Source organism: Chenopodium album, chromosome 21 (genome assembly GCF_948465745.1).
Source record: "Chenopodium album chromosome 21, dcCheAlbu1.1, whole genome shotgun sequence".
Lineage (NCBI taxonomy): Eukaryota > Viridiplantae > Streptophyta > Magnoliopsida > Caryophyllales > Amaranthaceae > Chenopodium > Chenopodium album.
The window spans coordinates 7824219-7850897 of NC_137854.1; the positions used below are offsets into that span (position 1 = coordinate 7824219).

General features: G+C 34.4%; 2 protein-coding genes, 3 non-coding genes and 1 pseudogene across 7 annotated transcripts; all 6 read right to left on the reverse strand.

Annotated features, from left to right (window-relative positions):
- Nucleotides 1–965: 965 nt before the first annotated feature.
- LOC145602110 (uncharacterized) lies at nucleotides 966–12541 on the reverse strand. Of its 3 annotated transcripts, none has more exons than XM_081658266.1 (23): nucleotides 12032–12541; nucleotides 11815–11914; nucleotides 11475–11699; nucleotides 11088–11218; nucleotides 10928–10999; nucleotides 10667–10801; nucleotides 10229–10347; nucleotides 9850–10143; nucleotides 8409–8496; nucleotides 8226–8331; nucleotides 8019–8132; nucleotides 6244–6407; nucleotides 6047–6161; nucleotides 5366–5590; nucleotides 5095–5282; nucleotides 4417–4584; nucleotides 4229–4334; nucleotides 3875–4012; nucleotides 3307–3462; nucleotides 2984–3184; nucleotides 1968–2162; nucleotides 1808–1879; nucleotides 966–1695 (listed from the first exon to the last, which is right to left on the reverse strand). In XM_081658266.1, exons 2-23 carry the CDS (start codon nucleotides 11854–11856, stop codon nucleotides 1582–1584), a joined length of 3168 nt encoding a protein of 1055 aa, XP_081514392.1. In that variant the 5' UTR covers nucleotides 11857–11914; nucleotides 12032–12541; the 3' UTR covers nucleotides 966–1581. The 3 variants fall into 3 exon arrangements, with proteins under 3 accessions (XP_081514392.1, XP_081514390.1, XP_081514393.1); XM_081658264.1 differs by having other exon boundaries at nucleotides 3875–4018; XM_081658267.1 differs by lacking the exons at nucleotides 11475–11699; nucleotides 11815–11914 and having other exon boundaries at nucleotides 3875–4018; nucleotides 12032–12540.
- Nucleotides 12542–14281: 1740 nt separating this feature from the next.
- Nucleotides 14282–18844, reverse strand: LOC145602452 (uncharacterized). Its single transcript, XM_081658641.1, has 5 exons — nucleotides 18621–18844; nucleotides 17789–18057; nucleotides 14812–14916; nucleotides 14646–14717; nucleotides 14282–14524 (listed from the first exon to the last, which is right to left on the reverse strand). Exons 1-5 carry the CDS (start codon nucleotides 18739–18741, stop codon nucleotides 14453–14455), a joined length of 639 nt encoding a protein of 212 aa, XP_081514767.1. The 5' UTR covers nucleotides 18742–18844; the 3' UTR covers nucleotides 14282–14452.
- On the reverse strand, nucleotides 15534–15621 carry LOC145603320 (small nucleolar RNA snoR128; annotated as a pseudogene).
- LOC145603319 (small nucleolar RNA snoR128) lies at nucleotides 15853–15944 on the reverse strand. Its single transcript, XR_014104832.1, has one exon. It is a non-coding gene; the product is annotated as a small nucleolar RNA snoR128 (small nucleolar RNA).
- Nucleotides 16333–16425, reverse strand: LOC145603316 (small nucleolar RNA snoR128). Its single transcript, XR_014104830.1, has one exon. It is a non-coding gene; the product is annotated as a small nucleolar RNA snoR128 (small nucleolar RNA).
- LOC145603318 (small nucleolar RNA snoR128) lies at nucleotides 16646–16736 on the reverse strand. The gene has a single exon (XR_014104831.1). It is a non-coding gene; the product is annotated as a small nucleolar RNA snoR128 (small nucleolar RNA).
- Nucleotides 18845–26679: the final 7835 nt, after the last annotated feature.

Sequence of the window (26679 nt, forward strand, 5' to 3'; positions counted from 1 at the left end):
AAATTCTTGCTAACAGCCAACCTAATCAATGATACGCTATTTTATTGTTGGGTCGGCCAGTAACATTATAGCAGGTATATAGATTTGGTTAATGTATGTGCTAATATTCTATAATCAATAATTTAATCATATCTCTCTCTGCCACATGCTATAACAATGTTGGGCATTGGCAATTCTTAGAGACTTCCTCAGTATTTTTGGTGAGGTGTCCAATAATTATTTACAACTTACTTTTACTGTTTGGTGAGGAAATTACACATATACCCCTCAACTAGTATATGAAAAGACGGATGTACCCCTCCACTGCTACTTAAAAAGACGATTATACCCTAGATAAACAAATGGGAAATTAATTATGCACAACTCTTCTCAAATATACTTATTAAAATGTAGTCGTAATAACACTTTGTGCTTATGTCAAAATTGAAAAAGTAAAAAGAAAACAGTACTGGTAATACAATAACAGAAGGTGCCAAAAAATGAGATCACAGAAGGTGCCAAATAGTCAAGTAATAAAAGATTCACAGAAGCTGACAATGACGGACAAAATCACAAGACCCACATCCCACCCATTAAAGTATGTCCCATGATTGTAAACTTGGAACATTTTGGGATATGTATTTGCTAATGTCGTTATTCTTTCTTTATTTTTTAAAAGTATACATTTGATTACTATTACTTGGTACTCTTGTTTGAAGAGGTAAGTCCGTAAGTTGAGTGATTCAATGAAAAATACTTTGTAGTTGATTAAATCGCCAAATAAAAGTAGAATGTGTAAAGTTAGAATGACCTAAACTTGCCAAAAATATTGCTAATCGTATTAGTACATACTTCCTTCGTTTCAAATCAACGTGGTAAGGGAAAATATCACTTTGTAAAATAGTGGGGAGAAATATCAATGTACGAAAAAAGAAAAAATAAACACGGAGTAGAGTTTATAAAAGAGATGAATCAAAATAGAATCGAGTAAACAAGAATACTTTGCACTTGTATTGTTTCGGAACAGAGTTAAGCATATTTCACAAATACTCAATTGCATAGCTTCTTCCTAATATATCAGAATATGTAAAGGAGCAGTAAGTAATACGAAGTATACTATTATCCTAGTCTTCTAAGCTACGTACTCTCAGATCTACAGCTTTCTTGCCCACCTGCTAAACATATTCCATACACTGATACACAAGAATTTTCTCAACTCCATAGATATAGAATCAACAATGAATTACAGTATTTTCGACAATAATGGGGAAGATTCAGATGAATGACAAAACTCCCCACCCGAAAAAATGGACAAAAATCAGTGCCTGTTTTCTATACACGCCTAATGGATTTTTTTTTTTTTTTTTTTTTTTTTTTTTTTTTTTTTTTTATCGTATATACTAGATTTACCTATAGAGCTAGCACTGCTTCTTAGACAGAAAAAATATGGTGGCTAGGATAGCAGTAGACACGGTCAGACCCCCTTCGATTTCAACTCCTATAAGGATTGAACCCCTCTATTTGAACAAGAAAAACACCTAACGAATATGTAACATGGTCTCATTTGTAGTGAAATATACCCTCTATGCTGCGCACACAATTCTACTGAAGCATGGAATGTGCTTCTATTATACACCTGGGAGGCTCAAGATCCGAGTCTGGAACACGATAATTAAGCAACTGCTGCATTCGTGACGTAAATGTTTCATCTAACACCTGCATTTCAATTTTTTGTTATGAATATGACAGTTTTTCTTGTTAAGGACAAAACATTTACTAAGATATGTAAAGGAAAAAACATATTAAGCAGTAAAAATGGTGGACTTACTTGTAGAGCAATTCGCAGTCCCTTGTACCAGGACCTGTTTTCTTTGTTGTTCTCCAAACAATTCAGAACCTCCTACGATGCAAAAAGGATGATATATTAGCTAAAGCATACAGTATAATTACAGGAAGTTTGAAACCTTATCCAGGGGGTGCCGTCTAACCTGTCCCATCTTATCCCAGAAGCCTCGGCAAACTGTTAGAAATACAGGGTTTTCGAGTATTGAGTGGAGATGCTCTATAGTTTTTATCACCAAATCCTGAAGAGGCTGCATCCTGGTCTGCACATCTGACTCAGCAGATGTTTCTTTAAAATCGTGAATTATTTTCTTCCACTTAGTCGAGTTTTGCAATCTTGTCTAAAAATCAAGAGAAAAACTTTAGAAGGTGAAACAATTTTCATATACTGTAAGAAATAACAGAAGCATCTCTGACTTGTTTTCAATGAACTAAGCAAATGTCTATGACTATATGTATCCAAGCCCAAGGAGTGCACACCAACTGTGAGAGAACACAACTTTCTGTGCACCACTTAAAAGGAGAGCCAAAATCAACTTTTAGATAGGGCTTGTGTTCCCATCTTCACTACTTTCAAGGTCCTCATTTATACTTTAAAAAATGGAGCAATACTATGAAGGGTTTTTTGTCAAAAATTGAAGCTGCTTTAGTGTTCCTGCAATTCTATTACAGTATGAAAAATGACGGCATTGATGATGCTTGTATGATGTCAAAAAGGTTTTATACGTAGTATTATTTTCTGTGATTTTACCATAAGGCAAAAAGAATAATAATAAAAGAAAAAAAAGAAGAAGAAAAAGAGGATATATTTTAGAGAGATGATAATTGGATATAACTTAGGGCTCATATTTGCATGTTTAAGTGACAAAATTAGCTTAATTTTAGGAGTCTTCTTCGGCAAGATGCTTCCATCTCTTCATTTGTCAAAAGGAATATCATAAACTTGCACCCTGTATATCTACCCTATCATAAATCTGTTACCTACCTACCTCTTAATATTCATTGTTATTCTCTTAATAGAAATCTACTGTTAATATAAAATTTCATAGGATTGGATTACTGGATAACGGGCTTGCCAGCCGCTACCAGAAAGGATTGTTCAATATAAATTGTGAAATAGAATGCAAATGGTTATGAAATAAATTATGTTAGCGCCACTTACATTTTCCACTAGCTTCTCAAGAATTGCTTGGATGTAGTTTCTGAATTTGCTTCTAAGCATTATTGTAACTTCAGTAAGACGCTCTCCAGGAACAGCACTTCCAGCATCATTGATGCAAGCAGTCCAAGTCTTCAACTGGGCCTCAACCTTTGGAAGCAGCACATCAAGCATTCTTCTCATGGAATTCAAAACAACTCCCAGCTGACAAATTTTAGGGAGAAATATGTCACTATTTGCTTTCAAACAATTATACATCTGAAGAAATAATTATATATGATAATAGTCTAACCAACGAACAAAACATTCTTCCTCACAGCACTCACCTCTGCAGGTGCTGTATAAAAGCTGTCAGATCTTTTAGCGAATTTCTGAACATATTTAAGGCCCAGGTTTGTAAGATTGTCCTTCAATGGTGACAACACATCAGCATATTGTTTCTCCAGGGCCTCCACTACTGCATTTTGAACATCTGCCATCACCTGCATGCAAAACCCAAAAGAAGATAAATGGACGACGTAAACTTTTGATGAGATATTGCTTGAAATGTTAGCAATTACACTACATACTTGAACAGGGATTTCTATTACTCGAACCAATCTAGCGTGACTTAGGTAAGGCTATTCATTATTGAGTATTGTACCAATTACCAAACCAGCCACACCAATATGCGGTGAACTTGTGCCCGGGGGGGGGGGGGGGGGGGGTTGGGGTGGGGGTTGGTTGTGGCCATTTAGGTTACTGATGTAAACCATTAATCACTACAAATATGAAAATATCATTAATATTTAATGATTCTCGCTGTTGTTATACTTGAGAAAAATTCCATATATCCAGAGCTGCATGTGCAGTCAATTCCACACCAAGAGAAGAATATTATAGAGGTGGACTTACACTCTCCAAGACAACAGCATATTCTGGCCAACGACGAACAATAATTTCATATTCATTCAACGTCTGCCTCAACTGATCATAGATTTCATCAATGGAAGGACATGTCAGCTGTTGAGCCTTGTGATCAGAACATTTCACCTGCAACTACACCAAAATCAATCAATACGGAGACTTTCAACAATATTAAATCTGCAGTTTAAATGTTTCAGAAACTCAAGTATTGACAAAAGAATATCAATGTGTCTAGCAGTAAATAATCAGAGATATTCATAAATGTTGACAAAAAATTTAGTAAGTAGACTATATCCAGTATAATAGAAAATGAACTAGGAGGTAAAGGTGATAAGTTCATACCATGCTAGTCTTGCAGAAATCAAGTAAAGTTACATGCTTCTCCTTAATCCAGTTGCTTATATAGGAGCCCAATAACTCCTTTGCATTAACTCCACCTTTGACAGAGCTGAAAAAAAGCGTGTTAACAACAGATTTGGAACAAAGCAAGCTTTGTCCATAACATCAGAAGCTAGAAAGAACCAGCTTACTTAATGTTCCACAGAGCAAGATCTCTTTCAAAGTCAGCTACTGTTATAACAAGATCTGTAACATGAGGTGAGGGCCCAGCAGGAGGGCATGCCTTAAGAAAGGTGCGCAGTCTGGCAGACAGCTCAGCACTGTATATTGATGAAGTGAGGTTTGGAAGGTCCAAGAAACTGCCACAATAAGGAGACAGTGAGAGAAAGAAGAAAGGCATAAAACGAAGGCAAATCAAGCAAACTGAATTATCACTTCCTAGAATGATTATTAGAAACTACATCAATGGAGTTGCACCAAACTAACAGCTAAAATAACCAGTAAATGATTTTGAATAGAAATTCATTTGGGTATAGAGGTATACAGCACAATTGATGCATACAACAACAACAACAACAACAACAAAGCTTTAGTCCCAAAATGATTTGGGGCTGGCTAACATGAATCATCGTCATAAGGAACTGTCGGATGAAGATAAAAGGACAAAACAAGATTTTTTAAAAGGGGTTGAACACGAGGACATTAACAGGAGGTCACCCATCCTAGTACTACTCTCACCCAAGCACGCTTGACTGCGAAGTTCTGATGGGATACAGCACAATTGATGCATAAATTATGAAAATCAAAAGTATTCAGGAAATCATGAACTAGGACACATGGGTGGTCCTTCATTAAGAAAGTAGTGGAACCTGGGAAGAATGTTTTGATTATTGATCTCTATGTCTGTATGAATTTCATTTTTCACAATCAGACAAAGAGATTTCATCTTTTGATACGCAGTTGTAGATGCCATATTGTCCATTGTGGCACCCTCATTGCTGAAGATAAATTCATCCATTTCTCCTAAATGTCTTCTTGACCTTTTCTTTGCAGCAACCTACGATGTTCGACAATTAATTTTGTTGAAAAGGAATAAAGTAGAATTACATAAACCAACACAAATTATTCCATTTATAGCACCTGAAAGTATTTGCATAGTTTTAATCTTGTTTCAGGAGATAGCATATCATGTTGAAGGCCATAAAGCTTAATAGCCGGAGAAATAGCAGGAGCGACATTTCCAGTTGCTGACAGAAAAACAGCAGCCAACCCCGAGAGTGATGTTTCATCCAACGACTTGTAGTTTTGAAAAACCAGAGCAAGAAGGTCCTCAACTTTATCAGACATTACACCAAGGATTCGTTTCTGATCATTAATTAAAACATTAGGGATCAGTTGCAAAAGTCTTTTGTAAAAATTAGCATAATAAAACAGCAACAGAAGCATGATGCAGCATGTGAGCCAAACAACCCCTATTGGTGAAAAATCCTTCACATTTTTACAGCTTTCTAAATTCTAAACAAAGAGTCAAAAGCTGACCTCCACAGAACCTCTATTTTTCGAGCAACTAAAACAAGTCATAGTCCATTCAAGATACACAAGCCAAAAGGTTAGAGTACCTTCAAGATTTTTGAAAACAAATGTCAAAATGTGGAATTAACTGGAATCACAAAGTTTCCATTTTATAAAACTAAAGTAATCCCCTAACAAGCAATTCTCCTAATCTGAGAGGGCATGCATTTAGCAAGCATGGGCATCAACATTGACATAAATAATCACCTATTTTAGCATGATTCTATCAAGAAAAAATAAAATACTAACCTCTTGTGAACTCAAAGTATTGTCATCTTTCACAATCACAGGAGACAGCAAATCATAAATCAAAAGCAAACAATCTGCAGTTGGTGTAGCAACATCCATAACGTATGAAAGATATCTGCATAACAAAAAATTTTGTGATGATCTGCAGAATATCCAAGACAAAGACATGGAAACATACAATGAATGAGAACTCATACCTCAACTTAGTATAGGCATCTGAGACACCATAGAAACGCGCAAATTCAGTCACAAGCCACTTCCATTGATTATGCAGTAACAAGTTTCTTTGCTGAAAATTTTGAGCTTTCATTGCAGTCTCCAGCACAAGATCGTATGCAACAGTTTCTGCAACAATACCACACTAGGAAAACCAAAATTCTCTATGAAATAATTGATGCAATTAAACAATTCTAATAACATAACTATATTACAACAACACTCCAGTTTAAATCCTGCCAACACGAGATCTAAATTGCTCCAGATTTATGCATGCAATGCAGACTTACCCTTAAACTACAAAAAAGATAGCCACACTATATTACAGCAGAAATAGGTGCTTATGAGAAGGGTATCAATGAACATCCAACATAATAAAACACCCATAAGAGGCAAAGTAATAGAGGCTTTAGGGAAGAAGAAACAGAGAGAGAAATGCCCATCTCTTAAAACTCTAGACGAAAGGACACCCTAATTTTAAGCAACATCTTAAATTCTGATCGGCCGCTGATTCAAATTTATATATATGCCTTCCATAAGACCCAGCAAGACTAGGTACTACATAATAACTTTAAAATTTCTACAAGACAACTCTATCCATCATTCCATCCATTAAGAGGACCCTCCCTTGTCTCCCAAGTCCATTAATCCATCAATAACTTTAAAAGACAATACAGTCCATCAATTAAGAGGAAAATACAAAGACTATGGCTAATTTTTCCCTTGGATTAAGAAGGAAATACAATACAGTCTATCTAATCTACCTTGCAATTCCTTACAATCCGTTAAGAAGATCTTCATATGTTTTCTGAACGAGGCTTTCAAGTGCCCGATAAACAAAGTACTGTGCCTGAGGTGCTAAAGCCCAAGTCGCTAGGGGTCAAGAGACTACATCAAGGCACAGGGAGGTGCACGTAAATCTTTTTCTTGCAGTTTTTTTAAATAACAGGGCCCCATACCTAGGCTATGGGACGCCCATCATCCTAGGGTCTGGACACCTATCACTCCAGTGCGCCTAGATATTTTAAACACTGCAAGTGCCTTCTACTATAATGCCAAAACCCAGTCAGTCTTATTTGCACTTTGTTCCACTTACATCCTTATTATCACTATACTTGACCCCCACCTTATCTCCTATCACCTCATTCCTCATCTTATCTCTTGCACGTCTAAAAATGTATAATCAGCTCTGCACTATATTTGGCTCCATACAGGACAATTGGCTAAAATCACTAGATAGAATTTCCCTTTTTGAATAACATAGGCCAACAGCGTGGCTATAGCCTATAATGATCTTTGTTAAGTGACGCAAGTCTTGAATAGTTGTTCAATTGATTCAATACCGGAAAATTTAGGAAAACGGGTAGATGGTTGAAAATATAATTAAAATTACTTGTGCTCGCATTAAATAATTACTATGAGACAATAATTTTTACTAGCCACAGCTTTCAGCAAAGCTGGTCTCCTCAGAATTCTAAAACAAACGTCATAAGTTCACTATCTGCATTATATTCAGCTTAAACAAGTTATTATATAATGTTGCCATTTAGAGTTTTGATTAAAAGAGTAATAGGTACGGACATACCTACTATGATCAAGGATTAACAGAAATATCTAAGCAAAAACATATACTAGACTCCCTCACTACTATCATGATTCATGAAATCAAAGGGTTGAATATATTCGTGAGTAAAACAAAAATGAATTCTGGAAAAAGACAGAGGGGCTTAAATTGATAGAAAAAGAATCAGAATACCTTCAGATGGCTATTATCATCCTGACTTGTTGAGTAATTGATGTATAACTGTACTTTGCCAATAGGTTCGTGATCAGGCTCATGATATATTGGCCACCAGCGGCTCTTGTCATTCTGCAACATCCATTTCATAAGATATGCACCGATTAATATTTGAGAGAGAGAGAGAGAGAGAGAGAGAGGGAGGGAGGGAGGGAGGATGCTTACATTGGCATCCACGACTGATGCGACTTGAGCCAAAACACACCCACAATGATTGCCTCTCGAGTCCAGAACCATGATATTCAGATCATCACTAAGACTATCTGGAAAGCTGTGTCAACAGTATCAATAGAATCAGAATATTTTAGCATGCAAATAAGAGTTGAGGTAGCAAATAAATATACATACAATATATGAGTTTCACCAGAGCCCGGCTGCATCCGCACTGCATCTTTTTCAGAAGAGCTTTTCAGTCGTACTAAACAATAGTAGGTTTCTGCCAATCACCAAATGAATCAAGTTTATACTTCTGAAACATCTCAGGAATAAACACAATGATTAAGCGCAGCAAAGAAAGAAACCTAAAATTTGATAGTAAGATAAATTTCATAAATATAAGAAATTGTAAACACATTCACACTTCAAATTCATACCACGCACGTAAGATGATAAATTTTGAGGATGTAGCCTGAAGTTCATGCTAACTGCACAGAAGTATCCTTACATCTAGATAGTTGCACTGATGCAGAAAAAATTAATAACAAAACTAAAAATACAAGTTCTTGTCATTGGCCAAATCCTGTTACAGAAAGCTGACAAGTCTCACAGATTCCGGATAGTTCAAATACATTTTTTTTTTTGACCATCAAATTATATAAAGATTAGATTGTCAAATTAAATTTGGTGAAACTAAACACAAAAATGGTGTATTAACCAATAAATCCCAATATTCCAAAATTGTAGTAAGTTATTCACATGACCAAGGCTGTCCTAAATATGTTGGAGGCCATACTCTTATTATTAAAATTAATCCTAAGAGTAATACGGCATAAATTGAAAATATATAAATACAATTCATAAATTATCATTATAATAATAACTTTTACAACGATTATAAGTACCTAATGCCATAGAGATTGAGAAAATGTAAATAAAACACACAAAATATTGAATTTTGAGGTCCACATAACCAAATTTCTCATTCCATATTATCTGGAGTATAAATACTACGAATGTACTAGATATGTGTGCACATTAAAAAAATTGAATTCCAGCATCATAACTACACATATCAATGGAAAGACTAGATAAAATAAAAAAATAAAAAAATAAAAAAATAACAACAGGTTAAATTGGTGAGCATTAGAGTCTTCAACACTTTCATTCCCCCCCCCCCCCAACACTTTCGTTCTGAGTTCTGACCTGTGCCTCTTACCTTTCCTTGTTTCTTTACTTTTTAAAGCCGTAAGAGCATTAAAAAATATACAATTCGTACATAATCGTTTCCTTGTGCAACACATCAAGTTTTTCGTATACATGAAAGATCAAAGAGGATAAGCAAATTTAAATTCCTTGGCTAGGAGCCTAGTAGAAACTCTGAAAAGAATTAAGTTAAAGAAGAAATCCATTTTGGCCATTTACTATTATATCCATAGTTCTGAGAAGTCAATGCCAGAAGAGCCACTGGCAAAAACATTTGAAGACTTGATGCTTGAGAAAACACGTCAAATTATTGAGATAAAATCCACAATTAATAAAACAATTATCTTTTAGCAGTTGACCAATTGCTAGGAGGAAGACCATACATTCAGCTATTGCATGAAAAATTTCAAAATTGAAACAAAAATACCTTGCACAACTTGGGATTCTGTGGTCTGGGAAGAAGTCAAGCTACTCTTTAGAAGAACGCCAATCTCCTTCATATATTGAGCGCCAACATTCACATATGCCAAACTCTTGCTTGAAAGAGAGCCATTTTTTGGTATATGACGTGCTGCTTGCACTCTTTGTACAGCTTCCCATTTCAACGCTAGTTTTGATTTTACATTTGAGACATGACATTGAATTTTCTCAAGGTCCATCTTTTGCATCTGTGGAAAAGCACAGCCGGTAGGTGGATTTAAACCCATCTTCACCTTTCTCACTGCACAAGGTAAATAACTTCATGCTACCAATAAGACAAAGAGATAGAATCATTAAGTACTACATTACCAATAATCCAGATATACCTTGAACTTTGATTTTTCCTATTGTTTTCTTTGGTTTAGTAGCAGCTGATCCACTAACTAGCTCAGAAGATCTTTTTGACATTATCTCCTCCTCTGACTGAAGAAGTACATGCCGCAAACTAGCCAAATAAAAGTTGGTATGTTAGTGGGGGAAGAGAGGACAACTTTATGTTATCAGTTTATAACTTTAAGAATGAATACAATGCATTTCATATCACATCAAAGAAGACAAAGAAGCCAGAAAGGGCTAAATTTTAAAAGCCAAACCAATCTATGACATATAGGATTACAAGAGAATCTTGTATGCATATTGTGAAACAATGCTTAATTTCCATAACATATCTCACCATGAAGAGCATGCTTTCATAATTTAGCTTATTGATTAGGGTTGAAGATAAAGAGAAACACTAGAAAGCTCATGTACAAATATGAACACACCTGAATGCATCTCGTAGTGTTGCACATTCATTATTCAGGAAATATTTGGCTTCTTTACTACCCTTGGCCCATGAGCTGAGACATAGTCGTACACATGCATCATAGGATACCACGCCATTCCAAGGGCTGAGACCACTGTACCAGTTGAAAGCATTGATACTGTTACTCATTGGATAATGTATCCAGTCATGTTTAAGAAGCTAAGCAGATATTCTACTCAGTGAAATACAGCTGCTACTATCTATTCACTAACATACATACCTAGCATGAAAATTAGGTACACGGGCTGATGAAGAATCAGATGATCTTCCTTCATCCATATCAACAGAAATCCTGAAAAGTAAGAGGAGAACAATGTATAAGTCACCATTCATATCCTCCCATTTAAAGAATACCATAGTCTTCAGGGCATAGCACATACTTTAAGGTTGAGTGCGAAGGTTCTCTATTAGGCAGCATCGCCGATGCATCAGAGTGGATGTTTCTAACAATGTCTGACTTATTTGCACTATCAGGTCTTGATGAATATTCTTGAGCAAATCGATCAGTTTTCTGCTCATAGATAGCAAAATAAATAGTTTCAGCATCTCATCAATATACAATCCTCTGAAGTAAAAACCAGCAGTGAAATGGAAGGGGTGACAAACGTAACAACAGGAATCAAATTTCAAGTTTCCCAACCCCCCCAGCCCCAAGCACCGTGAACTCGAATTTGCTAAAGTCACAGCATACTGCATTCCAATGTGGAATCAAAATTCACAGAATTTAGCAGTCAATTAGTCATATTTAGCAACAAGCTTAAACAGACCTTATCACCTACAAAACCAGTATGCTTCTGCTCAACCCCATTACTGAAAATGTCATCTACAGGCGACGACAACTCGACCGAGTAATTTCCACCATTAATCTCCTCATCTGAATCACTTTCCAAATCCATATCTGATCCATACCCATTTCTGCTACTCACAGTCACTGGTTTAGCATTGGATACTGACCCTACAGGCCTAAAATTCATTTTTCTGAATTCACTTTCCTGATTCAAAATTCACATAATTTCATAAAAATCACACCATAACCCAATCATCATTTCATACTTTCAACAAAATTAATCATAAAAATTATAAAGCATGGGTTTCATATTTTTTTACCTTAGTAACCCATTTTAGACCATCATTCTTAAATCCCCCCATGTAAAATTGTATCAATGGCCTTGAAATCAAACACCTATTTCATGAAATTCACACAATTCTAACAAAACCCATGTCAAAACTTCAGCAAAAACCCCAAGATTGCAAATTTAACAATCTCTAATAATCCAATAACAGAAAAAAAAATTAAAAAAAACTTTAGTATAAAAATGCTTACCTCAAAATTATCGTTCAATGCAATTGTAAGCAAGAATCCCAAAAAAAATTCGAGAAAATGGGAGTGATTGTGTGAATGAAGTCACTGAAACGGCTTACCTAGGAGTCAAGGAAGTTGCTTTAAAATAGTGGTTTTTATTATTTTTTTGGTAGGAAAATAAAGAGCAGGAGTGATTTTTTTACATAAAGGAATATTACACACGTTAATGATATACTCTAATTATGATTTTTATAATCAAAATTGATTTAATTTATTTCTATGTTAGTTTTATTCTATTTTTATGAGATTAGGAGTTAATTACTTGCACTTTGCACATGAAAAAATAATAAAAAGTTAAAGGAGTTGAAAAAAAAAAAGAATATAAAAAAGGAAAGGGTAGGAGGTGGAAAAGGGCCCCTTTTTCTAACCCAAAATGAAAAAGAAAAAAGGAAAAAAGAAGGGAAAAGTGGTGGATTACAGAAACAAGACATTGATCATGTGCTGTCATCAGCTACAAGAGTAAATTAATATACTCCTTTTGGATCTATTATGAGGGTTTATTCTTGATTTATTTGTTTTCCCACTTGCTAAAACAGGCAACAAAGAAATGAACTACGGAGTAACTTAAAAAAAAAAAAAATTCGCAATTTTTTATAAGTACTTCGTAAATATCAATTTGAGGGTGAGAGTGAGGGTTAGTTCAGGTGGTTAGAATTATCCTTTCGGTTTTAAAAGATATTGAAATCGATTCTCATCACTTGCCCTTGTAACTCTCTAAAAAAAACACCCATAATAATAAAAAAAAGGATATGTTAAAAAAATGTGTGTGTTTTTTTTTTATTAGTTTTTAACCATCAATGTGGTTGTTTCTAGATTGAATTTACAACCTTGAGGTAACTAATTTTAATTTTTAAATCCCTTGTTTGTGAGTGAGGATTTCTTACCTTCTCCCATTATGTTGAAAAACTAGATTTAAAAACTAAGTTAAATTACCCTTTTTAAAAAAAAATGAGTGATTAAGTGTTTTAATACACATTTCATACGAACCGAAAAAATTAAAGCACATAATGCTAATTTCATACGGATGAAGATTAATAAACACTTTATTAGGTCAAGATTATATGTGTGTATCAATCTCATACGGATGAACATAATGTCATCTAGACGCAAAGGACTATGTACATGCATTAAGCATTAGTGAATTACATAACGAAACTAGATAATGTATAATTATATTATACTTGTTATACGGAATAATCCTTCATGCTACCAAAAAACAGATAAATGAAAAAAAGCGCAAAAAAAAAAAGGTGGGAAAATGAGAAAAAGTGGGATGAGTAGATTTTTTTTTTTTTTTTTTTGAAAGGAAGTGGGATGAGTAGATGATGACATGAAAAGGTAAAAACCGCGCAACTTTTAACGGTTCTTCTGAGGAGCGGATTTGCGGGGAGACCGTTTGGCGGGATTCAAGTCAGTGATGGGGTCGTCACAATTATTTGAGGGGTGGGCCCTTTTCCTATTTCTATTCCAACAAAACAATAAAGAAAAAAGTTTATGCTTTTTGACTGAATTTAGATTCATTCTTCACTTGTCGTTTGTTCTTTCTTGTCTCCATTTCTTTATCCAACTTCACTCATTTCTTGCTACCACTTCTTGCTGTGTTTTAAGCGGCATTTGTACAAATAACAATTCAGCGTTTGTGGACAGCTTTGTTTAAGACATGAGATTATATCTCGTCTACACTTGATAATTCTGAATATGTTCAATTTCAAGTTGGTTCAAGCTTTAATCACTCATTTGGTCATCATCATATGTGCTCAAGGTCAGTGATGAGACTTGCCGCAGTTATTTCACGACAAATATTCTGGGGGTAGCATCAATGGAGATAGGGCTATTCTAAAATTCCAGTGAGAGACACCTTACAGCAATGATTTTGCCATTTTTTATGGGTAGCATCAAATGAGGTAAAAAGGGGTTTTCTCAATATCTCTCTACAAATTCTGGAAATGCAGTCAAGGAAATTATTTCACATTTGAGGCTTATGTTAGTTATGTATGTCATTTTGTCTGCCCCAGCCTTACAAATTGACATTTAGTGGGGCAACTTGCGGCATTTTACTCATAAGACACAAAATCTATATCAGCACATCATCCATGCTTACTTCTTACACCTAAATAACATTCTTACTTCTTACACAATTTAGTCTGTTCAAGGAAAATAAATTTAACATGAACAGAAACAGAAAAAAAAACCGGCCAAAAAAACAGAACAGAATACAAATACAGCTAAGCAAACCTTCATTTCACGTATGATCAAACGATACATGCATAACTCTAATTTCCCCTACTTATTCACAGTATATTGTCTATGCAAAAACCTTTTCGTATAAAAAACAAGCTCTCACTCTACAATAATTTCGCATAAGCAAAAGTCCAAATGTCATTATTTATCGCTCGTGCCCAATATTTCTTGTTTCAGCTCTTCAATCTTGGATCCAAGTTCTTCTCTATTTTTCTGGAAAACAGAATGAACAACAAAAGTGTCAGCCAAGTTCTTCATAACAAAGTAACAAGCATTTGAAACTATTGCCAAGTTTATTGGCTAACTATGAAATGAAGTTCTAGTGAAGCACTACCTTAAATAGCAAATAACGTGTGGTGAACCAAACTGAGTAGCCTAGACCCACAACTTCCAGCAATTTAGGGAGCTGTTCAAGTAATTATACAACTTGTTAAAGATAATAAATAAGAAGTATATGTTAAATATTAATTGAATTTTTTCATCTAGCTGAAGGAACATACCACAGGAATAGAATCAATCGCACCAACAATGGCTGAAAGCAACCACAAAGCAACAACGGCTCCGCCACCATACAGGAGAATTGTTGGCGAATCTTCAACATCCAACTGCAAGCAGAATAGCATCAATTTAGTGGTTATCAGAAATAACTCAAACAAGACAGCAAAGCATGCTAAAACTTTAGGGATTTGCTCACAAAGTTTATTACAAGGTCCCGGGACATCATTATGATTCAATAAAACATATGGAGTGTTCTTGCTACACTTTTTTGCAACTGTTTTCATGGTTATTTTATTACTAAATGGTACTAAGTTCTAAAATTTAGGAATGCACGACAAAATCATGCATCAATCAAAATAATCATTTCAGTGTTGTTTTCGTGGTTATGTTATTAAAAAAATTCCTAAGGGGTATTGTAAATATTATCGTAGGAAGATACTTGTATGACATATCATAGATTGATCAGAGTAACTTCCTCCATTTCAAAATAGTTGCATCAATCATTCACAATCTGTTTGACACTATTGAAAGGCTTCTAACAAGACCTTTGTTGACTATTGCATGTATCATTACTAATGAATAGGGTATGTAGGGTTTTAATCTCAAATAATTGGCCATATTTAACCAGTAGTGAATAATTAATGCAAAAGGCAAGTTCATGCATTATTATCAGAAGTAGGGAATACATTTTCAGAATTATGTTGATTTAATTTATCGGTACATGCTGCTCAGGTAACCGCTCAGGATTGACATGTCAATCGAACATTAAGCATTGCTGCTTTCTTAGATTTCAATAAATCTCATCATGGCAGCATGTGAACCATGTAAAATCAAAATTAACTTCTCATCAAGATAGTTTTCACACAAAAAACATAAAATTAGGAGGGCCAACTGATTTCACTTGTCCAAATCATGCTTAGTCTCGGTTAAGGGAATTAAGGAATACTTATCGTTTTCAGAAAACACTTGAAAAAAGGAGGAGGGAGGGGGGGGGGGGGGGAGCTTACTGAATAACCAAATAAAAATAAGTATCAAAGTTCACGCTGCTCAGGTAACCGCTCAGGTTTGACATGGTTGTCAACCGAACATTAAGCATTGCTGCTTTCTTAAATATCAATGATTCTCATCATGGCAGCATTTAAAACATATAAAATCACATGAATTCTATTTTGACTCATATAATTATAATTCAACCTCCAACAGTAAGCTTCATTTTAGTGATTTTCGTAAACAACCCAAACAAGTCTTGCTATGCCTTGTGACTTGTGAAACACCAATGGCTCTAAGAAGCATATTATTCACCTCATAATCGCATATGCCATGAAACATATGTTGTCTTGCTATAGTTTTTAGCAGTGCTTTTACTTGAAGTTGGGGCCACAAAGTTAATAATCCTAAAATGACCCAAAAATGCAAGTGATACTAATTGCTCAAGCATTAATCTCGTTAGTAAAGACTTTACGATTTAAGATTTTGGCCAAAAAAAAAAAAAGGCATAACGTTAAGAATAATGTATCTTTATACTGCTCAGGTAACCGCTCAGGATTGACATTATTGTCAACCGGACATTAAGCATTGCTGCTTTCATTAATTTCAATGAATTCTCATCATTGCAGCATGTAAAATAAAAAATTCCAAGTTAAACCTTTTTTTTTTTTTTTTTTTTTTTTTGCCAAAAGTGCTTTTACACTAAAATCAAATTCAATCAAAGAGCTAAAAGATTTTATTTACACAAATTATATACTCATACATTATTCTCAGAGTCGGACTTGAAAAAAGGGACATTTTCAGGAACATTAAGCATTGCTTTGGGGGGGTTGAAGTATTAAGTTCAAGCTGTTCAGGTAACCGCTCAGGATTGACATGATTGTCAACCGAACATCAAGCATTGCTGCTTTCATTAATATAATGAATCTCATCATGACAGCATGTAAATAATATGGACTGTAACAGTACAAATACTTTCTAGACCCAAGTGTTATCAGTCTTATTACCCTGGTAAACTTACAAGAAATTCGAGTTTAGTGGAAATGCAAGCAAAGAACAATTTCCATTCACTAATTGAAGACTTTAAGTCATAAATGTATTGACATTTTTAACAATTATTCCAAGTGTATGGTCATCCATTCTTCTTAGGCCTTTATATTTTATAGTACATTATAACTGCTCAATTATAATGAAGTTTGATAAAATATACTAAAGGCTCAATAGAGAAGATCAGTAGATGTGCTTGTTTATTAAACCTGAAAAAATGGAGGAAGCTGAAATTCATGGGAATTACAATTTTGGGCCATTGTTTGGTTAACACTAAAAAAATAAATGGAAGAATTAAAAATTCCTAGGATATTCAACTTCCCACAAAACATGGGAATTGAGTTACCTAGCCCCCTAGGTTAATAGAAATTCATGGGAATTGAAAATTTTTTTGGTGCCAACTAACCAAGTCATGGGCTCATAGCCAATTCATAGGAAAGACAAGGGAAAAAAAATTCCTTACGCACGTCCTACAAAATGGCCATGACTTATTCAAATTCACACAAAAATTCCAATACCCATGAATTTTATTGACAAAGGGGATTAGGTAACTAAATTCCCATGTTTTATGGGAAATCAAATTTCCTAAGAACTTATATTTCTTCTAGTTCTTTTTAATGTTAACCAAATAACCGTCCGCAATTGTAATTCCCATGATGTTCAACTTCCCCAATTTTAGATTCTATCTTTTACCAAAATTACCAAAGAAATATCGGTTACATTAAATGTAATTAAATATTACATCAATTATCTTCATTAATTACAAAATGTATTAACAAAGAGTATAGCTAGGGGGCACTCACTCGTTTATCCAATCATTTCAATTACATGTATCTACCGATATTCTAACAATAGAGCCAGTTGGTTTATATAGAATGACACCAATTCAAACAAAAGGCAACAAATATAGTTAAAACATGATAGAAAGAAAGAAAGAAGGCATACATCAATGTCGAGCTTATTAAAAAGCTCCTTAACCGGCTGAAAAGTTTCATCATCATCTGAAAAAAATTCAACCTTGTCATTGACACTCACGGGCGAAGCATTACCAAGTGTTTTATCATTGTCTACAAATGTTGACGGTGAAGAATCATCTTCAAGCGTTGCAAATGCTCCATCACTTTTCTTTTCTGTAAATTTACTACCTGTATCATCTGAGCTTGCTCTCACCAACAATCTGCTTCTTCTTGTATCAGGATAAGACGAAACACCTCCTACATGTCAAACATTTAAAATCATCAAATTAATACTCCCTCGGTTTTTAACATTTTCACATTTGCATTTACTAAGACTTACAATGCACAGTTTTAAGCAACAACATTAATAACAAACATTTCGAAGCTACACATCGAAACGAATCAAACAATACCACACATGAGTATCTTATCGAATATTAAGAAAACCTTAAACATTTGAAACCTTCAATAGCATATGATTTTTTACAGTTTACAATGCTATCTTCGACGAACAGCATCATTTATCAATATTTTGAAACTACACACTGTGACGAATCTAACAATAACACACACAAAAATTATTTTTACTTAAATGCTGTTTAGTAATCTTAAAAGCAGGATTATTTATGAATAATGACACATTTAGAAACTGTATAATCAGAATCAAAACCAAACACGCCGAAGAAAAAAAAATTAAAAAAATCAGATTAAAAATCGTTGAATTAGCTCAAAATCACCATTAAATTCGGCAACAATTATAGAAGTGAAAAAAATAAAAATCAAACAAAAACAAGAGTAAAAAAAATTATCAAATGACAAACCTGAGAAATCGGGAAGCTTCTGGAGAGAAAAGCGTAAATGAGAAGCGTTAGATAAGAAGCGACGAGAAGATGAAGGTAGAAGCGGTGAAGATGAAAGAGCGCCGCTAGTACAGAGCGCCATTTTCGTCTCCCTTCTTCAAAACTCCAGAAAATGAAGCACAAATTTGAAAAATTAGGGTTTTGTTTTAGGGGTTTATCAATTTCGATTGAATGAATTTTGTTGAGAAAGTAGTTGAGTGAAGTGATGGACTGATACTTGAGAAGTCTGCTAATTTAAAGGGCTGATTAAGTGGGTGTTGAATTGGGCTTAGGTTAATTTGATCCAAAAGGCCCAGTAATAGTTTGAGCCCAAAAAAGTGGGCGGCGGAGTGGAAATAGAAAAGTGTAGTTAAGGTAGCCGACTGATGGAATGAGAGTATATGGGGAAAGAATCTCCTGAGTTTCTTTTTGCCAGCTCATTTTATACTATCTTTGCCTACCTCACTCTTTCTTTGCCTCTTCACGCGCTGTTCGGACAGTGTGGGTAAATTCACACCAATCTCACTAATCATAACTAGCCCCCATTATACCTTGGTCCGATATCTGTCACTGATCGCAGCAAATAAAAGTGAGAATTGTCGATGTTTAATCTTAATTGACATATTAAAACGATACAACTAGTCTCTTATTTATGTTTAGACTGCTAATACCCAATATAAACTTACTATTGACAATTGATTATTTTGATTAGGTTTACAATTACTGGACAAAAAAATTGTGCCCAACCCCTAGTGCAATGTTGAAAAATATGGAGAAAGTATAGTGATTCTGTGATTGGATGTGAATCATGTGGCCTTTAGCCCTTCACTTTAGAGTGAGTAACTTTAACTTAGTTTGATAAATGCTAGCCATAGATCATGAGAGGTTTTTTCTTGTCCCCCTATACGGGTTAGTGTTACTAATCATAACCTCAATTTATATTTCAGTTCAAGTGTTGGAATTTAAACCAAGCCCTACATTGAACACACTAGGAAGAGTCAAATTCATTAACGTTGACTAGTCGTTGGCACATCACCAACTAGCCAACTATTGATTGGAGTATAACGCGTGTCACTAATTACCCTTTAATTATCAGAATTGTCTCTGATTGAGTGCCAAAATATATTCATCGATGAATGATACATGTTGCATCTGTTGGTAAAAATACCTGTCGATTCCAATGACAAAATAGAGAAGATGAAAGGGAAAATACTTGATTGAAGATCTCAAACTCACAGTCGCGCCATGGAACATAATCCACTGTCTTAGAAGCGAAATACGCCACAACCGGTAGTCCGGTTCAGGTTTCCTGATGCCGCACGCCCCCCAAGTTTAACGCAACTCTCATTCGTAATTCGTGTACCTGAACTCGAAGAGTGATATTACTCAAAAACTGTTCAGATCTCAAATGGTGGGTTTGTGTTTTGTGTGTTTAGGTTTTTCTTTCTTTTTCCCTTTGAAAAAGAACATGTGTAAAAAGTAGAAGTAGTAGTATATTTATAAGGTCTCCCAAAGGAACCTAATAAATATAAATTTTCTCTTTGCTGCAGCCGTACACGGTCATGTAGGTGAGGGTACACGACCGTGTAGTAAAGACTTGTTTACAGAAGTACACGGTTGTGTAGGAAAGAACACACGGCCACTGTAGGGATTTATAGGTACTACGCAGCGGAAATAACATGAATCATATATAGTACCTAATCCAAGGATCTAATGCATAACACATAAAGCACAAATAATCGTACCTTTGAAGCGTGATTCCACGTGCGATCGAGCAAGAACAAAGGGAGATAAAGAACCCCAAGCGTGATTCCTCTACTTGGTCCACGGGCACAAGTTAAACCTCCACTAATGCTAGTTAGTCGTGACTGAACGCTTCAATCAACCTTCAACGGAGAGGAGAGACATACTAACCAAGAACCACCACGATAACCACCACACGCGCCACCAAGGGGTGGCCGGCCGTACGGTCGTGAGGGGAGGATGAGGGCCGTGAGTTGGAGAGAGGATTAGGGTTTTGAGATTGGTTGCCTTGATGTCAAAATTCACTGTGTGTGAATTATGACTGCTTCTTACAAACCCTAGGCATGGATCTTATTTATAGATCTCATCTCTAAATAAGAGCCCATGTCAAAAGCCCAAAACCTAATTCCAATCTAACCATGCTAGCCCAATCCAATTCATGATTAGTTAATTGCTCATGAGGCCCATTAATGGGCCTCTTACTTGCTTAACCCAATACCCTTGTTGTGTGACCTTATAGGATCCATTCTATAAGGCTTTGGGCTATTTAACCAACCCAAAGATCAATTATCATATCTAGCACCAGATATTGACGACCCTATAGAATGAACTTATTATCTCCATAATAGTGATCCTTGATATATCTAGTAATTGCACTTATCGAAGACATAATTCCTTCAATCTCCCACTTGTCTGAGACAAGTGCGCAATATTCAAATTCCTTAAGTCAATGTGTGTCGATTTGATAATATGATTGCATCTTATGTCGTGATCATATTAATCTACAAATCTTTCTTGAAATCTGAGTTAGAATTACAAAACAAATGGTTACAATGTAATCCATTTGAGCACGGCCATGCATTTTCTGAATTCTCCCTCTTCAAGGGGCCAAGACACATTCCTAATTAAATAGGTAGACTCAATCCAATCTTATGGCAACCAAAGCTCCCACTCAATTCATGAAGTGACCGGGAAACATCCTTTATAATCCCCATTTACGGCAAGACGTTTGAATGTACCACAGTCAAAACAATCATTGAATAGAATCAGTGTTCCACTCATGTCAAAGGAATCCACTAATATATCCGGAAGTTCTATACTTGAACTTCAAAGTAGGTCTATAGTTCAATCATGCATCATTCATGCATATCCATGTGATTGACCGAGCATCACTACGCTCCTATAGCCCATGAAACTGCGCTATCCAATCAATCTTAACATGCTAGTCCATTATTGAAATCATTTATGTCCAGTTTAATGATTCCGAACTAGGAACTTAAATAATATATGAATTTAGTTCACCTGTGGGGTTTCATTCAAAAGGTCATCAACCTAGTGAGCCCATCAATTCATAATTATTTTGGACATTTTATTTAATCTTGAAACCACGATTAAATAAGATTGAAACTTTGTTTCAATTGATAAACATAATTCTGCAAGCTAATGTATTTACTTTTGTAATATGCTTTCTCAAAACATACACAACTAAAATTACATAACTTGCTTCAATCCAAAAACCTTAGTATGACTCTCATACCTTGGTCATGGAAGGGGTTTAGTAAGTAGAGTTCATGAGACATTCTCATAAACATGAATTTTGCAATTTCTAAATTTTATAATCATTTTCATCTCCATACACTAAGAATTTTCCTTCGCCCTTTCGCAAGGAACTTTGGAATTTCTAATTTGTACTCCAACGTTACATTGGATTTCGATTGAAATCTATCATCACTTGTTCTTTAAAACATGTGAATCAAATAGACGAGTATAGTCCATGACATGCATGATGCATCCTTTGCAAATTTCATAAGGATCATCACACAAAATCTTAATTTCATCAACCTTTCTCAAGGTATTGAATCATTAATCAACGTCCCATGTCACATGGGATTGAAAACTCTTTTCAATATAATGTTGAACCTTATAAGAATCTTATCAATATAAGTTTCTTAATCAAAACTCAAACATCCTTCGAGACCTATCTATATAGATCTTGAATCCCAAATGTACTCATCTTCTTCTTCAAGATTTTCATACAAAATGCATTAACCATTACTTGACTATTCAAGCAACAAATAATCGCTCTTTGTACTAGACCAAGAAGACTTCATAGCTCCCACTAAACGTCTTGTACACTCAAGACCTTTTCCTTCATTTTACGAGAACATCAAACGATTTGACTAACTCGCAAAATCAAGAACATTAACTCCCTGATGCTAACTACAATCCATTATGGATCTTCTATGCATCCCTAGGATTATTGGATCTCCAAACTTTTGATTGTTTCATATACAAATCTTATTTCATGAACAATTTCAAGAAAGTGTTTTGAAATCCATCTACCAAATCTTATAAGGTAGAAATCACTAAGTATCTTTAATAGATCTTTGCAACATGTAAAGGTTTCATCATAATCATAGTCACACTATGAATTAGTTGAATCCTTTAACAAGTCTTTGCTTTAGTTAGAAAACATTTTTCTTTCTTGTCTGCTCTGCTTATATGGGTTTCACCCAACTTAGGCAAATTATTCAAGTGTCATACGCTTGCTTACAGACTTAGAGTCTATTTAAGAATTCATGTTTTTTAAACCACTTGGAGTTATAACTTGTCAAATCATCCTTATTCCTTGCATAATCATCATGTTCCAAAATGAGTATTTTAGAACTCTTAGTCAATATGAAATCATATTTCTTTGGCTAAGTTTTACATATGCTAGTCATCATTGTGGGTTTTTATGCAACAATTGAAACTCATACAACAACTTTGTTTAGTTTTCAATGAGAAACGACAATAGAGGATGTGCACTTGGAATGTACTACCTTCGACACATGGTTATTAATCCCATTACACTTAATGAGACCACGCGTTGTCATTTGTAACATGAGGTGAATCATGCTCATATTGTTGCTTTTATTCGATTACTTCTCAAATTTCTTCGAGATTTTCGAAATCACTTTTCTTGAACTCTTTCAAGGTTCTCGAACTTTTCAAGATTCTTATACTCCCACTTGCCTTTTGAGGAGGCATATTTAGCATAGGGTGAACCAACCATGGTTTTGAACCATGTTTGTTTGTTGCTTTTCTCGAACTCTTTAGAGATTAACACTACTCCCACTTGACCTTTTGGAACAATTTCCATAAGGGCACCTACTTGAGCAACAAACATTTTGTGCTAAGTATGGTTTGTGTAGTAGTACCCCGTGCTCTATATAGGAATCGAACGTGCATCAAACGGTTTAATACATGTTTTATTACTTGCTTTGTAGAAGGACTTAATAAGAACTTTTCTTATCCATATCACATATGAAGCCTTTGCTACATTTGATTTGACGTATGTAGTTTGTTTAGTTTTGTAGCTTATTTTAGAAGTATATCCCTTGAACAATGGTTGGAAGATAGGTAATTTACATCCATTATCAAAATATATCTCATATAGGTTGATAGCTCCCTTCACAAACACTTCACAAGGTTTTCTTTCGGAGTTTGTTGTAAAACGATTTCTCAACTCTTGGATGTTTATCAATGTCTTGGCTTAAATTCTCATTATTACGATCATATCGCAATACTTTGAATGTGTTGCCAAGCACATGTCTCGACTTAAATTTTCACAATTACAATCATATTGTAGTGTAATCATTATCTTGTCAAGTTGATACTGAACTTCATACTGAACATTTTGAACTTTTCAAAATTTTCACTTCCATGCTTCAACAAGCATAAATAGTGATCGTATCACAAATGAAGTTTCATTGTCCATCTCTAGTCTTTGAACCTTTGGTTTTCTTACATCAATATGTATTCGACCTCGAGTTCGCATCATCATTTTTCTAAATGGTGACTTTGTCAAAATTTCAAATTTGAATGATAATTACATATATCAATGGATTCATAATCCAATGATATTGAAAGTCCATCCCTTTGGATCTTCCGCATGCAATTTTCATTTTCATTCGAATTAATTGACATGTTTAGAGACAACTTATATATATATATATAGAAATGGTTTAACTATTTTCTATCATATAGAACTTTAAACCTATTTAGCAATTCAAAACACATTATGACTCAATGAAGCATAGAATAACATTTATTCCACGTTTTGAATCTTCTATGTTTAGTCATTACTAACATTGAATGGTGTTTTGATAATGGCAAGAATGAATAACATTTATTTAATTCTAGCCAATTATTAGTGGTGAAATACTAGTTCTACTTGTAAAATTGCAACTTTTGCTTCCAAACTTGTAGATTCTACTTGTAAAGTAGCAACATTTGCTTCTAAACTTGTAGATTTATTCCTCCTTTAGCTAATTTCTTCCTTTAGTTCAACCAAATTGTGCAATGAAGGATCTAAACAAGACATCATATGTCCAAGAAGTAGCAATATGCTAAATCAATTTCTATAGTATACTCATTTCCATTCTTTACCTTCCAACTATATGAGGTAGTATCTAAACAATTGGAATTGGTCCATTTAATTTGAAACATTTGTTGTTCATAACAACTTTTAGCATGTAAGTAGTTCTAGGTTTGAGAAGTAGCAACTTGTTTGCAATTCTTGGCCTATAACTTCTTAATGCAATCCTCATATATTCCTAAACCTTTCCCGTTTGAGCCACTTAGAACATTTTTCTTAGGTTCAAAATGATACCTTGCTCAACTACTTTAAGCACTTTTCATGATTTTGCTAAGTCTATTGTATCATTATTTATATTTGAGTTTAATCAAGTATTAAACTCTATATAAAGTAGATGAAGAATACTGTTATTTGATCAACTTTTGATCATAGAGATTAACAATCATTTTCTTATATTCAATCATATTGAAGATAAGAGATTTTATTGGACTTGTACACTTGTCTTTTGAGGGATTGTACCTCTCATCTCATTATGTCCCTTGAAATATTTTTCAAAATGAAGATGTGTTGGTATTTTACTCAAACATTTTGAATAAAACCAACCTTAGACATGTGACATGAATTTCTAAAACTTGCCTTTTAGAACCATCTTAGCAAAATTGGAATATAGGTTTATGGATTATCTGTTAACCTTTTGAGAACTTTTCTCAACTTTATTTTCAATCGAGGAGATTATATATAAAAATAAAATTAGAACGATATGTTACTTACAAGTAAACGCAAAATTCAATTATGTTTATTAAAATTTAAAGTACCATAAGCGAATTAAATTGGTAACTTTAAAACACTCTATTCAATTTAAGTGATCCCAATTTGAATTAAGTGATTCCAAGATCCTTTATTCGTGCAATAATTAACCGGACTGAGGCCCTGCCATCAACCATTACATTTTCAAGGTGAGTAAACTCTTTACTGATTACAACTCTTGTAACTCTTGGTTGAATAATTAACCATCACATGTTTAATTATTACTCTTAGCTTCAAGGTTCTAAACGCTTTAGGTAACCTTGTTGAATATAACCAATTAAAAGTGTAGATATGCGGTCCTACCCCCACTTCCCCAAGATATATTATGATGCTCTGCTGAGGCCGACCCATCACAAACGATCAAGGTTTTCGTCGGGTTTTTAATTGGAAAAGCTGCATCAATATTACTGGGATCTAGATTTATTATGTTGTGATTAAATAGTGAACTCTAGCGCATCATCACAAAACATCAATAAAATCTAACATGCATAAAATACTGAATGCATAAATAAGACATAGCATGGCCCCTAATCCTAGAAAAACTAATAAAGTAAATGCTCCCACTTGAACCATCATGGATCGCATCCACCTTGCTCCTTTGGGCCTTCACTTCATGGGCTTCTTGGATTAACTGCAACCTGTAATTCTACTCTATTCTATCTACTACTTAAATAAAATAAAATAAAATTACAAAATACTTTATCGGTACGTAGACCGTACTAAGATTACAAAACTACATCACGATGCGCAGATCGTATTTAGCAATCTACTGGGCCATACTAGTCATTATATAGCAATAAAACAACATCATATATTATAAAATTGCCACATAATAAATCACTCATCATGCTTTCCTAAACTACAACATCGAATGTTCACAATTAAGGAAACATGGCATCTAAATATCTCATATTTTAATTAATGTAATTAGATAATATCATATATTATTCATGATCATCAATAAAATATCATATATTCTAAATTTGTCATGAGATAGAATCAAATCTTATTTTAATCTTAAAAGATAAATCATATTTATCCTCAAAGATTATCCTAACAAAGTTAGGAAATTCTATCCTAATTACTAGCCAATCACAATATTTTAAATCAATTATATCCAAAAATAATTAT

Excerpts from the sequence above, each read along its gene's own strand:
- LOC145602110 (XM_081658264.1), bottom strand. The coding sequence starts at position 11,856 with ATGGGGGGATTTAAGAATGATGGTCTAAAATGGGTTACTAAG. Across the intron at positions 10,144-10,228 it reads AGGAAAAATCAAAGTTCAAG|TGAGAAAGGTGAAGATGGGT; the intron begins GTATATCTGGAT and ends TACCTTGTGCAG. Across the intron at positions 8,332-8,408 it reads TCTGGTGAAACTCATATATT|CTTTCCAGATAGTCTTAGTG; the intron begins GTATGTATATTT and ends CTGTTGACACAG.
- LOC145602452 (XM_081658641.1), bottom strand. The coding sequence starts at position 18,741 with ATGGCGCTCTGTACTAGCGGCGCTCTTTCATCTTCACCGCTTCTACCT. Across the intron at positions 18,058-18,620 it reads GAAGCTTCCCGATTTCTCAG|GAGGTGTTTCGTCTTATCCT; the intron begins GTTTGTCATTTG and ends TTTGACATGTAG. Across the intron at positions 14,917-17,788 it reads TTAATAAGCTCGACATTGAT|TTGGATGTTGAAGATTCGCC; the intron begins GTATGCCTTCTT and ends TTCTGCTTGCAG.